The sequence below is a fragment of the Poecile atricapillus genome, chromosome 4 (genome assembly GCF_030490865.1).
Source record: "Poecile atricapillus isolate bPoeAtr1 chromosome 4, bPoeAtr1.hap1, whole genome shotgun sequence".
NCBI classification, from domain to species: Eukaryota; Metazoa; Chordata; class Aves; order Passeriformes; family Paridae; genus Poecile; species Poecile atricapillus.
In genome coordinates, this window is record NC_081252.1 from 73,948,913 (window position 1) to 73,963,857 (window position 14,945).

The following is a 14,945-nucleotide window of genomic DNA, read 5'->3' on the forward strand; positions in this document are numbered from 1 at the left end:
GTGGGAGTTTAGGCTGCAGAGAGAGCTCCTGTCCCACCTCGCTGGGACATCTCCACCTTAGAGAATCCCAGAATGGTTTGGGTGGGAAGGGACCTTAAACTCACCCAGTCCCACCCTTGTTAGCCAGGGAGGTCCAGCTCTTGACAGATTAAAGCATTTGTATAATATCATCTTTCAACTCCTGCTTTCTTCTCAAGTTGTGTGTTCTACATGGAAGATTTTGTCTTTAAAAAAGAAGTGGAATTGCCAGAGCAGGGCTCTCTGCTTCCTTCCCAGGCTGCCAGTGCTGAGAAGGGCTGGAAAAATTCCTTGGAAGTGCTCAAGTTGGACAGGGATTGGAACAACCTGCTCTAGTGGAAGGTGTCCCTGCCTGTGGCAGGGGGTGGAACTGAGTGATCTTTAAGCTCCTTCCCACCTAAATAATTCTGTGATTCTATGAAATGTCCACTTTTTTCCTGAGTATGATGGTTTTAAAGTGGTGACCTGCCTGTTCATCTGGTGGTGTTCATCTTGTTGGTTTTGCTTAAGCTCCATTTCAGAGTAATGCACTAGATAGAGAAAAGGAATAGTCAGGCTATTGAAGATCTTGCATAGTGAACATGAAACATTTCCAGATTAAAATGGCAATAAAATAAAGAATAAAACCCATTTCTTACCTAAGGACACAGGTGGAAAGTGTCTCATGGCTGCCTTTCAGTTTTATTGACGCAAGACTCAAAATAGCAGGAGCTTTTTCACACGGCAGGTCAGAGGTCTGAAAATCATCTTGCCAAAAAAATCTGGATGATAAATCGAGTGGGAAATTAGACAAATCATCCAAATCCTAAAATACTGAAGCTGGAAGGGCGGCCTGGAGGCTTCTGGATCTGTGCCATGCTCATAGCAAAGTCAGGTTCAGAAGCAGGTCAGGTTCCTGAATTTGGTTTGAATTTGGCCAAAATCCCCCTCAGTTGCCACCATCAGCCTTCTGCTTGCCAAGCTCAGCAGTGCCCAGGGCACCAGGTCCTGCTCATCCAGGGCTCTGATGTGGGGTTGTCCAGTCCCAGATTGGGCATTTCCCCCTGGAAAAACAGGGAGTTCCAGTGAGCCTTGCACAGGAATCATGGATAAACAGGGAATTTCCTGAACTAGATATGGTTTGATGCCTTGAGCATAGCAAAGGGTGGGAGGGCACATGATCCACGCTATCCTTGTCCTAATATTTTTCCCAGAGTATCTCCTACTGTTGGAAAAGGAACTGTGGGTTGGGCAGATTTTTATTTCAAAAGGAAGAACATGGCAAAGGGCTGCAAGGTCACAACTGGGCTGGAGAGGGTGAACAGGGGTGATCACAAGGGATCAGCCAGAGCCTGAATTGCTCAGCAGGTGGTTAGGAGGGAAGGGAAACACTTCTTCACCTAAAAAGTGATTAAATTGTGGAACTCATTACCTCGGGATGACAGAGAGGGAAAAAATTAAAGAGGGGAGAAGGAGAGCAGGCATTGGAGGTCATTAAACATTTGCACCTGGCTCAGCTAATTGCTGAACCTTTAATTGGTGGGACAAGGAAGGATTCCACAAGGTTTTTGTTGATCTGGCTCTGTAAGAACCCAGCACTGGTCTGTGCTCCAGGTTGGGTCATGTTCCAGTCTGATGTGGTTGAGATTCCTTTGTCCCCAGGAGATGCAGGAGGTGGCAGGACTCCCGTGGAGATGAGGAACAGGGTGGGTTTGCTGAGCTGTCCCTGCAAATCTCCAGCTCTGCCTGTCAGTCCATCAGGTGCTGAGCTTGGAGTGGGGAGATTGAGGTTTTTTGGGGGAGAAACACAGGATTTTACTACTTGGGTTTTACATTTCTTAGCCTGGCTTTGCTCAGAGTCGTTATCAAAACCCTACAAACCCCTGTGGAGGGTTTCTCAAAACTGCCTTTTCTCCCCAGGTCTCCCTGCCCGTGTTCCTGTATTTCCCCTGTGCAGGGAATGGAATAAAAAGCTGACTTGAGACCTACTCATTTAATGCCTGAATTAGTTCAATTTTCTCTGCCTGAGGCTTCTCATTCTTTTCCACTGTCTTGCTGTTGGCCTGCTGGGAATCTCTCATTGTCCACAGAAGTTTCTCTCATCCTCCTAAATTGGTGATTTTCTCCCCGAGCTCAAATTTTTGCCTAAATATGGACTCTTCCAGGGCTAATTTCTCTTCATAGTTTGCTTAGGCACACGTGCGTGTGCGCTAAAATCAGTTTCAAACTGGCTCAGATTTATTTTTAAGCCAGGGGGGGTTTTTTTGCAGATGCCAAAAGCATTGATTCCTGTCTGATTATAAAAAAATAAATAAATTAAAACCCACGGAGTATTTTCAGCATGATTTAGCGGCTCATCTACAAGGATCTTGACTGGCTTAGCTAAATGGTTGGTGCTCGCTCGTGTGTGGAAAAAGCCCTGGTGTCCTTGGGTGCACATTATTTTATTTAACCCAAACACAGTTTAATCTTGGGCAGTTAAAAAGCCAGAGTTTAGGCTGATGTCTCAAAGCTTGAGTCAATCTCTGCTGGGAAAAGCAACCCATCTCATTTTTTGGAGGAAAATGTTTTGTTTTAGTGGAGCTGTTGTCTTTAAATATTTTTGGGTGCAAACTTCTGGAATTGTTTCTGGGAAGAAAGCTTTCCTCTTAATTCTTTTCCTTTGTATTTTCATTTTAAGCTGCAGAAGCATTTATCAGGTAAGCCTTGAGTGCAACAAAACATTCAATTTCAAGTCAAGGCAAACACTGATTTTTTGATTTTTTGAGACAAATAAACCATTTTGCTCGATCTCTTGCTTCGAAGAAGTTTGGGGTTTGGATCATTCAGGGTCCTATTCTTTTCCTTACTCTTTTAATTCTGGAAAACCATCAAACAAAGAAAAACAGCATTTGTATGATGTAATTTAAAAAGTGAAACACTGTTTCATAGCTTTTTGCAGAATACTTTCAAGGAGAGATAGAAATGCTATCAGAATAAGGATGTTAAGATGAATTTAACAAAGTTATGTTTTTTAAAGGCAGTTAAAAAAACCCTAACACAGAAAATAAGTAAAACGATGACCTTAGGCACAGCAATAAATACACTGCAGCAGCACAACCAGATTCTGTTATGTGCTGGATGTGGAATTGCCTGTCTTGGGGCTCTCCACCCTGCCAAGACAGCCTGAATTAGCAGCTGGTCAGTTTTAATGCAGACAGCTCTGTCAGAAGGGCAGGGAAGGAGCTGCAGGAGCCGAGGGAAGGAATCGGAGCCTGCAGGAGCTTCACGTCCCCGTGGAAGGACAGGAGCAGTGACAGCTGCTGCTGAGATGTTGTGGCAGAGGAGATGCTGGCCTGGAGTGTTTTCTGGGAGAAAAAGGGGTTGGTTTTGTGAAGCAGGTCCTGAGATGGGCAGTCAGAGCGTGCCCTATGGACATGGTATGTGGAACTCCAGTTAAATCCTTTAGGATCATTCCTGATTAGGTTCACCTTCAATCCTCTGCTCTGTCTTGAACCATCTCCTTCTGGAGACAACAGCTACAACTTCCCCTGCTGTTCTGTGCAATTCTGACTCCATCTGTGAGGAACATGAGCTCGGAGAACATCTGGGCACATTCCTGTGTCCTGCCTCACAGTCCCTTGGGACATTCCCAGTGGGCTCGAGCCTCTTTCCCTGCAGTGGCCCAAACTGGAAATCTCATTAGGCATTCCTAGGAAAAGGGTCTAAAATGAGACAGGATAGAAACAGCTGCTGAGAAGAGGCCAAATGAGAACACAAAACACATCACAGGAGAAATGTTGATTGATAAGCCAAACCCTGCCAGCAGTCAGCCAGGACATCCAACACCCAGCTCGGATATGGATGAAGGCCTCAGAGTTCCTGATGATGCCAGAGGTGGGACTACACCGCTCATGCCAGATAAAGCAAATCTGGAGTAAAAAGAGGATCACAAACAACTTTCCCTGAGCCTCTGAGCAGTCTGGCTTTGACAAAAAACCCCAGAGATGTTCAACAAGAACTGGAGGAGACATCAACTACCCTGGAAGTGTCCAAGGCCTGGTTGGCCTGCTTGGAGCAACCTGGGATAATGAAAGGAGTCCCTGCCCATGGCTTTTAAGATGTTTTTTTAAGGTTCCTTCCAACCCAAACCATGAGGGGATTTTATGATTCTGTCATCAAACAGGCAAAGGTTTGTTGGGCTTCAAGTTTGACACTACAACACTGATCATGAGGAAAGACAACTGCAGGAAAAGAAGTCCCACCACCACAAAAAAAAAGTGAAGAGATGCTTTGAAGTCAGAGAGATCAAAGATTCTACACCAAAATAAGAAAACCAAACATTTTTTTCCCTTTTTTTTTTTTTTTTTTAAGAAAAAGATAACATCATTCAGTGTATTTTTTCAAGCTTGCTGGACATCATACTGAAACACCGTAAAGCTGTCAGGGAAATTATATGCTTTTTTCTGTTGTCAACCAAAGCGTGCTTTTATGGAGTCAATTAGCCACAAATGATGAACACACGTCACTTGTCTGGGAATGAATTACAGTACAACCCAATAAACACAACTGGCTTCGCTCTCTGATCATTGCCCCGATGAGGAGGAGGCGTCAAACTTCCCTATCCAACCATAAAGGAAACTCCGTGTTCGTTTGTGTTTCATCCTGCAAATTCGTCTCCTTCAAGTACTGCAGTGCTACAGTGTAGGGGGAAACGGGGTCATTGGTATTTCTGCTCTGACGTGCAAAACCTGGACATGAGCTCGGGGTGTGAAATGCAATTACATCGGGGAAAAGGGTTCGGATAAGCTGGGATGGCACGGGGGCTTGGGTGTACAACGGAGCTGCTGTCAGATTCCACAGAGAAGTGCAGCCAGTGTTGTCTTTACACGGGATTTTGTGTGCCCTCCACAGACCTTAGAGCCCTTTTTAAAGGTGGAGAGCTACAGTCTTATCAAGTTTCAAGGGGTTTCTTTTCGTTTGGTTGGTTTGCTGGGAGGGTTTCTTTTCCCTTTTTTTTTTTTTTTTTTTTTTAATTTTAATAACAGATGGGTAAACTGAGGCACAGAAAGGTGGTGTGACTTGCCCACAGTCGTTGGTAGACCTTGAACACCCCAGGTCTTGCTCCCAGCTGGGACAGAGTGAGAAGGAAGGGCTGTTCCCAAAGTTCCCTCCACTTGTTCCCAGGGTGAGGAAAACCGCGGCTCCTCACGGGGCGAGGGGAAGGGCCGTCACTCTCAGTGGCAATGTCTGGCGGGGCTGGGCGGCTCCTGCCAGCCCCTGGGAGGCCAGGGAAGAGAGGAACCCGGCATGGAGAGGCAGGAGCCGGTGGGTCAGGCACTACAGGATACACTCGTGCCTCTCCGTGGCCTTCAGGGCCTCGTGCATGCTGGCGGCCGAGAGCCTCCTGTTGATGTTCCTGTACCTGCAGCGCAGCAGGTTCCAGAAAGTAGTCCTCAAATCCCGGTTGAAGAAGGCGTAGATGAGGGGGTTGATGAGGGAGTTGGTGTAGCCCAGCCAGAGCAGAGTCCTCTCCAGCCTCAGGGGCATGCAGCTGCAGCGGATGCCGCAGATGAACGGCCGCGCCGTGGACATCAGGAAGAAGGGCAGCCAGCAAAACGTGAAGGCCCCCACAATGATGCCGAGGGTCCTGGCGGCTTTCTGCTCCCGCTTGAAGATGGAAATGTTCTTGCGGTCTTGCCGGAGCAGCTTGGAGAGCGTGGCGCATTCCTCCACGGCTTTGGTGCGCCGGGAGCTGTGGTGGGCGCGGCTGGAGGCCTCGAGGCAGTAGACGCCCTCCTCCTCGTAGTGCTTGGGGAAGTTCATGAAGCGGTGCTTCTCGGCGCTGACCTTGGCCGCCTTGTAGATGCGGCTGTACATCACCAGCATGACGGCCATGGGGATGTAGAAGGCCACGCCCGTGGAGTACACGGTGTAGCCGAAGTCCTGGCTGATGAGGCACACCCGCTCCACCGTCACGTTCTGGGCCCAGCCGAACAGCGGAGGGAGGGTGATGGAGGCCGACAGGAGCCACACGATGAAGACCATCTTGGCCATCAGTTTCCCGTTCTGCCTCACGGGGTAGGTCAGCGGCCGCGTGATGCCCAGGTACCTGCGGGAAGGAGGAGTTGTCAGGGGTGCTGTCGGGTGGCTTTCACTCCTAATCAGCTCTGGGAGAGTTTTGGCCCTCAGAGGGGACAAGAAATTGATTCACCAAATGAAAATCTCCCCAGGCATGTGAGCTCTTGGTGAAACACCCCAGTTTATTCCCCACTTTCTTGTGATCACCCCATGCGTGGAATCACAGAATGGTCTGGGTTGGAAAGGCCTTAAAGCCCATCCCATTCCAGCCCCCTGCCATGGGCAGGGACACCTTCCACCATCCCAGGTTGCTCCAAGCCCCATCCAGCCCAGCCTTGAACACTTCCAGGGATGGGGAGCCCATAGCACGAGCTGTCACTGAACTGCTGAGTACACTCCAAACTCTGCATGGTCTCCTGGGGAATAAAAAAAGCTTTAAAAAGCTTCGTTTTCAGGAATAAAAAATGCTTTAAGAGTTTTGTTTTCCCACCAGAACTATTCTGTACAGAGAACACGCAACAGCTTCCAGACATGGCACATAACTCACTCCAGAGTGCTGCCCATGCCAAGGGGACACCCAGGAGAGGGATGGGTGATGCTCAGGGTGATGTGCCACAGGACTGATCCCAGATGAAAGGAATAACTCCTAGCAGTGTTTAATGGGAAGTGGGAAGCACAACAGCCTCCTCTTATTTGTTGGTGAAGAAATATAACCTGGAGCTAAGATGGCCTTGGGAGACCAAGAAATAATCTTGGCTTTGGGAAGACTTAAAGATGTGTCTGGGTGAGCCCTGGAAGCAAAGCTGGAGAGTGGACAATGCTGTTTTGGGGCAGTTTTTGGGCCCCTCACAACAAGAAAACCATTGAGGGTCTGGAGAGAGTCCAGGGAAGGAAACAGAGCTGGGGAAGGGTCTGGAGCAGCAGGAGAGGCTGAGGGAGATGGGAAAGGGGCTCAACCTGGAGCAAAGGAGGTTCAGGAGGGACCTTCTGGCTCTGCACAACTCCCTGAAAGCTGCTGACCTCTGGAAACTCAAATAGGAATGACCCAAGCAGCTGGAGCCATCTGCTCGCTTGCACAGCCAGTAGCTGCTGAAGTGATGGAGTCCAGCTCTCCCTCAAGAGGAAAATGAGTGGAGTTTGGAATAAGAAATCCCCAGAACACCTGGTGACCCACAGATCCCCCAATCCTGACCCCTGGGGTTAGGAGTTACCTTTTATTTTACCTGAAAGGAGCTGGAGGCTGCACCCTCCATCAGCTCCTCGTTGTGCCACGGGGTGTAAACGTGAACCATCCTGTCTTTTATTGGAGGGGTTTGTGTGATAAAGAAATTGTGTCAACTGTTGGTAAATTAGAATTGTAAAGCAATAAATCAGGGGGGGTGTTGGCTGCTGTCAGCCAGCATTCCCCCTGGAAAACATCTGCCTGCTATTCAGCTCCAATCAATCCAGCAAAAACCTCGAGCCACTCATATGGATTTCTGTTCTGTTACAGCCTTTTTGATTCCAGTCTCCTGCTGCCAGGAATTTTTTAGGCAGGAACACATCACCTCTTAATTGTTCTTGGATAAACGGTGCCACTCCAGAGGGGCAGTGAGAACAGCAGCTCTGTGAGTACTTTCTGCTGAAAGCTGAGCAAAAAAGAGAAAATATCTGTGGAGAATTTTACCTCTGCTGTAGCAATTTTTTTTCTGACAGCCTCACTGTGTTAGGAGATTTTCTCTTGCCTGGTTATTTTGCTTTTCCAAATCGTGCCCCCAGATTAGAAGATGGAAATAAAGTATATTAAAAAAATTTGATTTCTCCTCCCCTCCTGACTGCTAAATCGAGAGACTAAGTCTTCTCCCCTGCCTTCCTGATAAAAATGGTTTTGAATTCATTCATTGGGTTGTTCTTTCCTTATTTTCCTCTGCATTCTTTCGAAATTCTTATTCCTCTGCAGCTTTTGAGCTGGCCTTAGTCACAAGAACCAACCAGAACTCTCCGTGACCATCAATGTTCAGAGAATTCCAGGTTGGTTTGGGTTGGATGGAATCTTCAAGATTATCCATTTCCACCGGGTGCCATCCCCTCTTATGCTGTCACCGGGTTTCTCTGGGAGCCGATCCACCTGGGATTTGCTGAAACTTCAAGGAATTTCTGCGCTAGCCGAGGAAAAGGCTGGGTGACGAGGTTTAACGAGCAGGCAAAGCTGACACATTTCATCCGCGGGTGCCTCGTGCAGCCGCTGCTGGAGGAAACGGGGCCGTTTTGAGGTCTTTGTAATAATTTTGAAGCGAGCAGGAAGCCCTCAAAATAGGGCAGCGTTTGCAGGAGGCGAGGTGGCACTGACAGGCGGTGGAATTCCAGTGGAATTCTCTCCCTTTGAATATTTTTTTTTTTAGTTTTGCTCTGTGTGTGTGTGTGTTGTGCTGCTAATCAGGTTTAGGGGTAATCAGATAAAAAAAGGCAATTCCCAGGATTTACGCACTCGGTGTGGATTTGCAGGGCTCCCCCCTCACCCCGTGCTGAGCTGATGGTGCAGCCACTCATCCCAGGTGCAACAAATTCCTGATCTTGCAGATCCCAGCCCCTTGGCTGTGGGGTGGGAGATCTGCCCCAGGCTGGGCTGGACCAGCAGACCCCAAGGATGAGGCAATTCAGAGTGTTTGTTCTACACTCAACGGGAAGCGTGGAATGGGTTGGGAGGGACTTTAAATCCCATCCTGTTCCACCCCCGGGGCAGGGACACCTCCCATAGCCCAGGGTGCTCCAAGCCCCATCCAGCCTGGCCTTGGGCACTTCCAGGGATCCAGGGGCAGCCACAGCTTCTCTGGGCACCCCACCCTCACAATTCCTTCTCGATATCCCATCTAATCCTGTCCTTGTCCTGTCCTTACATTTCCTGATGAAAAGTCCCTCTCTGGCTTCCCTGCAGGCCCCCTTCAATTGTTGGATCATTATCCCAGGGATTGAATAATGAAAACAACCCAAACCTCTCTGAGGTGCCCCTTTCTCCATCCTGCAGCTGGTGAACCGGGAAAAGGTGAATCCCCACTCACACAGGAGGACAAATGAGCCCAGAATTAGGGTTTCCTTGACCCCACAGTTTTACCACAATTCTCTGCCTCCTCTGCAGCCAAAATAAGCTCCTTCCCTGATTTCCAAGCTGATGCCATTCCTGCCCCATCCTGCTGAAGGAGAGGAGGAAACAAAAGGCAGCTGGAGGCTGCTACACCTGCCCAAGCCCTAAGTCAGAGCTGGTGGAGCATCTCAGGGATCCATCCCAGACAGAGCAGGGATCTACCCAGCCTCGGAAACATTTGATGAAGGACATGGGAACGGCAATCCAGGAAAACGCTGTGCGGTTTTCATCCCACTGACTTTTGGGAGGCATCCTTTTACTGAGGGTGACCCCGATTTGGAGAATATAATCTGATTTTGAGTGGAAAATACTTGCCAGGGAAAGGGGAGAGCCCCAGTAGAGCTGCCTGAGAAATGGATGGAGAGTTTTTTCTCCACCAGGAATGCCAGAAGCTATGTGTGGGCTTTGGGGAGCTCCTTTTGTCAGTTCCTTGGCATTTTTATGGAGTTTCATCAAAGCTGAGCAGCCAAAAGAGGGGATTTTTTTTTTTTGTTGGTTTGTTTTTGGTTTGTGACATTAAAAAATCTGCAACATTGGCAGGCTTTTACATAAGGAAAATATAAGAGGAAGATGGATGTTTCCAGCATTTTTCTTTTCTGATTTCAAAGGAAATCAATCAAATCTCGCTTCAGACAAGATTAGTTCTACCAGCTTCAATCGAGAGGCTTTTAGGAAGCGCTCGGCATTAATAATCAATAACAGCAGCCTACATTTTAATAGTCCTCATCATCCTGGGCAAACCAAGTAGCTTTTCCATCTAAGCTAAGCAAAATATTGAGGACACTTCAGCCATCAATAAAAACAGGGCTTCCTCCTTGGCAGGAGAGGGCCTGACAGTGCTGACCAAGTTGGATTCAGGACAGAACCAGAGGAAATATTTCTATTTCCGAGAAGCACCAGGGCTTTTCCTCTTCTTCCTCACAGGGTGGGAGGAAGAGCTGGTCCCTATCCCTGGGGGAGGTTTGGGTTGATGCCTCACTGAGATAACAATTTAATCTCTTTTTGGAGCAGGTTTTTCAGGGGCTCTGCAAGCTCAGCTCTCCTCGTGCTTTTGGTTTGTGGTTGTATCAGCACAGAAATTGAGAATTGTGCTTTTGGAGATGTTCCCATCAAGAGTCAAACCAAGAATCCTGCCCATCCCAGGCTCAGGGCTGAAGTGGAGATCCAGGCATGATCCTGGATCCTCAGTCCACCTCCACTGGAGGCACTGCCTGAGGATGCTGGGTGGATGTGGGACACTGCCCTGGGATGATTCACACAGCTCCCAGCCCATTCCTGGGGATCCTTGAGCGGGAAGAACATCCCAATAATTCCTATTCCCTCCTCAAGCTCCAGGACTGACCCCACAAGCCCCCTGCACTTGCAGGTTGTCCTTCCTCCCACCCAGAGCCGGGTGGGCACAGCTTGGGGGACAGTCCTATCCCTTCCCTCTGCTCAGTCCTTGCTGTTTTTCTCCTTTCCCAGCTGGAAATAACATTCCAGGCAACTGCCCTGCAACCACTCAGCTTCCCCATCAGACCTGTGGCGAGGGGAGGAGGAAGTTCTGGGAGCAAACTGATCATGGTGCAGTTCCTGTGCCAACACACGAGGGACAAGCCCATGCCAGAAAATTCAGGCTCCTGGACAACCTCTTGGGACACAGCTTTTCCCTCTCTCCTTCCCAGGAAAGACAAAGTGACAGCAAACTCAGGATCTGCCTGCACGGTGTCCTTGGATATGGATCTGCTCCCCGGAGCAGTGACACTGGATGGGAGGGACGTGATGCAGGAGTGGAATCCATGGCAAGGATTTCTGGGGAAAGATCTCTCCTGTTTGTGTGTGTGTGTTTGGAAAAGTCGTGCTCAAAGGGATCGGAATGAGATGGGGTGGAGTTGGGTGGTTGGGAAAGGAAGGGAAGAAAATGGGAAGAGAAGGGGAAGAGGAAGGAAAGGGAAGAAGGAGAAAAGGAAAGGAAAAAGAAAAGGATTGCATGTATTGAGTTTTTGGGGATTTGGGATGGGGTGGGGAGACTTGTTGACATGCTTGGCCAAGGAAGAATGAAAGGGGAAAGGGAAAAAGAGAAAAGGGAAAGAGGGAAAAGGGGTAAAAGGGAAGTGGAGGCAAGGCAAGGCAAAAGAAAGCAGAAAAAGAGAAGGGGGAGAAGGAGAAGGAGAAGGAGAAGGAGAAGGAGAAGGAGAAGGAGAAGGAGAAGGAGAAGGAGAAGGAGAAGGAGAAGGAGAAGGAGAAGGAGAAGGAGAAGGAGAAGGAGAAGGAGAAGGAGAAGGAGAAGGAGAAGGAGAAGGAGAAGGAGAAGAAGGAAATTTTCAAGCAAAGCCAGTCTGGTTAGTGTGTAGCCACTTCCCTGCTCCTTACCCACTGGAGGAAGCACTGACACATTTAATTCCTGCATTTCATCCCTTCCCTCTCACCAAGTCAGGCTCCTGCCAGCTCTGAGCACGCCTGCTTTTTTTTTTTTTTTTTTTTTTTTTTTTTTCAGACAGGAAAATTATTAAAATAAAGCAAGTTCAGCAGAAGAGCTGAACCTCGCCTGTGGCCTGGCAGGGGTTTTTCTCTCTAGCAGCAGCTCAGAGCTGCCCAGGGCTGTGGATCTGCAGCTCCCAGGGGAGCAGTGGCTGGTGAGGATGGAGGTTTCGGAGCAGGACTCGCTGCTGGCGTGCCCTGGGGGGGATGTCAAGCAGCAGCAGATTTTCCCTGTCCTTTCTGCTTTGTCACCCGCTGTCACACCTGCCGAGGTGACCGGGGAGGTGGCACAGCTGAAAGGGCACATCTCAGCTGTGGGATGTGTCCCTCCCCTGAGCTGCTGCTCCTGAAGCAGCCCAGCCCAGCAGTGCCAGCTCAGCCCAAAGCGACCCCCCGAGATGCCAGCACACGTCAGCCCCGGCCACCGGCTCGTCAGCGCCATGGCCCCGATGACGCAGCTGCTAAAATTAGAGCCACCAAGGTGCTGACTTGTCCAAGCCTGGCCACTTTGCCAGGCAGGCTTAGCCCTTCCCTCCCGGCTCCAGGTGTGGGAGGTGAAGCCAGTAAATCCTCACAAATGTGCTCACTGAGCTAAACCAGGGGGTTTGGGATCTTGGGATGGGGTGTGGGGAGCTGCTGACATCCTTAGCCAAGGCACGAGTCCAGGGAGCAGCAGAGGATCCCACAGGATTGGCTCCAGAAGCCCTGGAACCTGGATTTCCAAAGTGAATCTGGGTTGCTTTTTTTTGATTGTTATTTCTTGAGTGGTTTCATGGCCCAGGCACCTTCCATGGAGAAAGCAGGTGCTGTTCCTCAAGAACAATGTGAAGCAGCTGCCAAAAGGGGGAAGACTAAAGAAGTAACTTAGGGAAGTTACTTGAGAAAACACCCCGAGCCCAGCTCTTCCAAAGGGAATGAGGCACTGAATTCCCACAGAAAACCCCCATCAGCTGGAAAAAACACCTCCAGGAGCACTGATCCAACCAGGAACACGATTCTAGAGGCCCCCCAACCTCCCGAAACACCCAGAGCCCACCTGAGCGCGGGGCACAGCCCGGGCCTGCCTCACCTGTCCACGCTGATGATGCACAAGGTCATGATGGAGGCGGTGCAGCACATCACGTCCATGGCGATGAACACGTTGCAAAACACCTTCCCAAAGAGCCACTCGCCCCCCACCAGGTCCGTGATGGTGACAAAGGGCATGACGGCGAAGGCCACCGACAGGTCGGCGGCGGCCAGGGACACCACCAGGTAGTTGGAGGGCTGCCGGAGCTTCTTGACGATGCACACGGAGATGATGACCAGCCCGTTGCCGGCGATGGTCATGAGGATGATGATGGAGAGCACGGCCCCGATGACGACCTTCTCGGTGTCCCCATAGAGCAGGATCTCCTCGCCGCAGTCCGTGGCGTTGGTGAGGTTGGAGGGCGGCAGCTCGGGCTCGGCTGGGGCGGGGGGTTCCTCAGTCATGAATGGATTGGGGAGCGGTTCCCGAGCCGGCCGCTGCTGCTCTGCGCTCTCCACCAGGAGAAGGTGCTGCTCCAGAAACCTCCTGGGGCTGGCCCTCAGCAGCATGCTCCGAGCTCGGCACGAGCGCTCCCCCAGCAGTGGCACCTCCGGTGACAAACCAGAACATCTTGTCACAAGCAGGGCGAAGAAAACCGAATATCCTCTCATCCTCTCCCCCACCGTCACCACCCTCCTCCACCCCTGTCTTGCCTCCCCAAAGCTGCGGCTGCATCTCACGTGCTCGGCAGGAAGCCGCTTCCCAAGTCTCCTTAAGGACACGCATTTTGCCGGGGGATGCTTGGAGGAAGCCGCTCTCCACTTGGGAAAGGAGCACGGGCTGCCTGCAACATCTCCCTGCCCATCCATGCGCTTTTCCAGGAGAGAGAGAACGGATTGTGGATCGTGTTTCCCTGCCGAGCTGTGCCCGCTGCTGTTGCACTTCTCCTCTGCATCCATACATTTAATCCCTCGCAGAGCCTCCTCTGTGGATACGGGAGCGGATGCGACAACACGAGCCACAGTGCGGGCACAGCCCCCGCCGGCCGCGTCCCCTGCCCGTGGCACACGCCAACTTCAAAGCCGGGACCGCAAATCCCTGCTCCTGGCAGGCAGTGGCCACACGCGAGCTGTCAGTAGCCACAGGAGCGGATCCCTGGCACGCAGCACCCCAGGGTACCACGCACAGCCCAGGCATCCCAGCTCGTTCCCGGAGCCTCAGCATCACCACCACGCACAGCAGAAAAGGCTCGGAGAGCCGCGGCCGCGCTCCCACCCCCGGGATTCCACCCCTGCAAGTAATTCCCGGCCATCCGCAAGGAAACTTCAGGGCAGGACTCACCCCTGGGTGCTCCGAGCATCATGCATCACAAACCTACATCCTCTTTTTTTTGTTGTTGTTGTTGTTGTTGTTTGTTTTGTTTCAAACCCCATTTTCCCCTTGAAGTTTTGTTTCAATCCGAGCCGGATTGCGGCCCCTTCCTCCCCTTTTCAGCATCCCCCGGCCGCGGCCATGGGGGGGTCCCGGAGTTACCTGTGCCGAGGGGGTGAGACATCCTCCAGGCGAGCCCCTGCGAGCTCCGGGCAGGCGGGGAAGCAAAGAGCCACCCCCGGAGCATCCTTCTCCCCTCCCCGCCTCGCCGGTCCCTCCTACCGCCCTCCCCTCGCCTCTGCCGGGCAGGGACCCAGATGGTCCCTCGGAGCCCCGGGGAGGAGCAAAGAGCGGGGCGGGGGGTCCAGGCTGGATCCTGCAGCGATGGGAGGGAGCGGGGAGCGTGTGAGGATCTGGAGGGAAAGGCTGGAACTTGAGGAGATGCCTCGGAGCGCTGAGAGGCGGCAGAAGCAGCCTGGAACCCAGCAAGGAGGGCAGGCACGGGGAAAGGCGCCCTTCCCCGTGATTTTTTTTTTTTTTTTTTTTAATTTTTCTTTAAGGATTATTTTACAGGAGAAGGTTTCTTTCCTCGTTCCATGCATTTTTCCAGCCCTCCTGGCTTGTAGCGGGTCCCGTGCTCCTTTAGCTCCTCGCTGAGGAGCTGCAAACAGCCAGGGAGGGGCAGATCCCTAAAGATGAACCTTTCCTAACCCTAGGAAAACCGAAACAGAGACTATAAAAATACCCAGGAAAGAACATGGATAGATCCACATCCACTTCCCTCCCCACCAAATGTTCCGCGGGGACTTTGGAGCTGGGATCGCTCTGGTATTTCAAGCCAGGGCACCAGATCTCAGTCAGAGTTTGCTGCTCCTCCTGGGGTGGAAGATGCGGAGCAGAGCCATCTCCTCCATCGGTTATTCCCAA

At 51.0% G+C, this 14,945-nt stretch overlaps 1 protein-coding gene across 1 annotated transcript; it reads right to left on the reverse strand.

Moving 5' to 3' along the window:
- Window positions 1–5,313: 5,313 nt before the first annotated feature.
- Window positions 5,314–14,222, reverse strand: LOC131579015 (5-hydroxytryptamine receptor 7-like). The gene is made up of 3 exons (XM_058838393.1): window positions 14,181–14,222; window positions 12,708–13,255; window positions 5,314–6,088 (listed from the first exon to the last, which is right to left on the reverse strand). The coding sequence occupies exons 2-3, from the start codon at window positions 13,214–13,216 to the stop codon at window positions 5,317–5,319; spliced, it is 1,281 nt and encodes a 426-aa protein (XP_058694376.1). The 5' UTR covers window positions 13,217–13,255; window positions 14,181–14,222; the 3' UTR covers window positions 5,314–5,316.
- Window positions 14,223–14,945: the final 723 nt, after the last annotated feature.

What these genes read in the sequence shown, in the direction of transcription:
- LOC131579015 (XM_058838393.1), bottom strand. Translation starts at nt 13,216, where the DNA reads ATGCTGCTGAGGGCCAGCCCCAGGAGGTTTCTGGAGCAGCACCTTCTC. An exon ending in TGCATCATCAGCGTGGACAG is followed by an intron (nt 6,089 to 12,707) that starts GTGAGGCAGGCC and finishes TCCTTCCCGCAG; the next exon opens with GTACCTGGGCATCACGCGGC.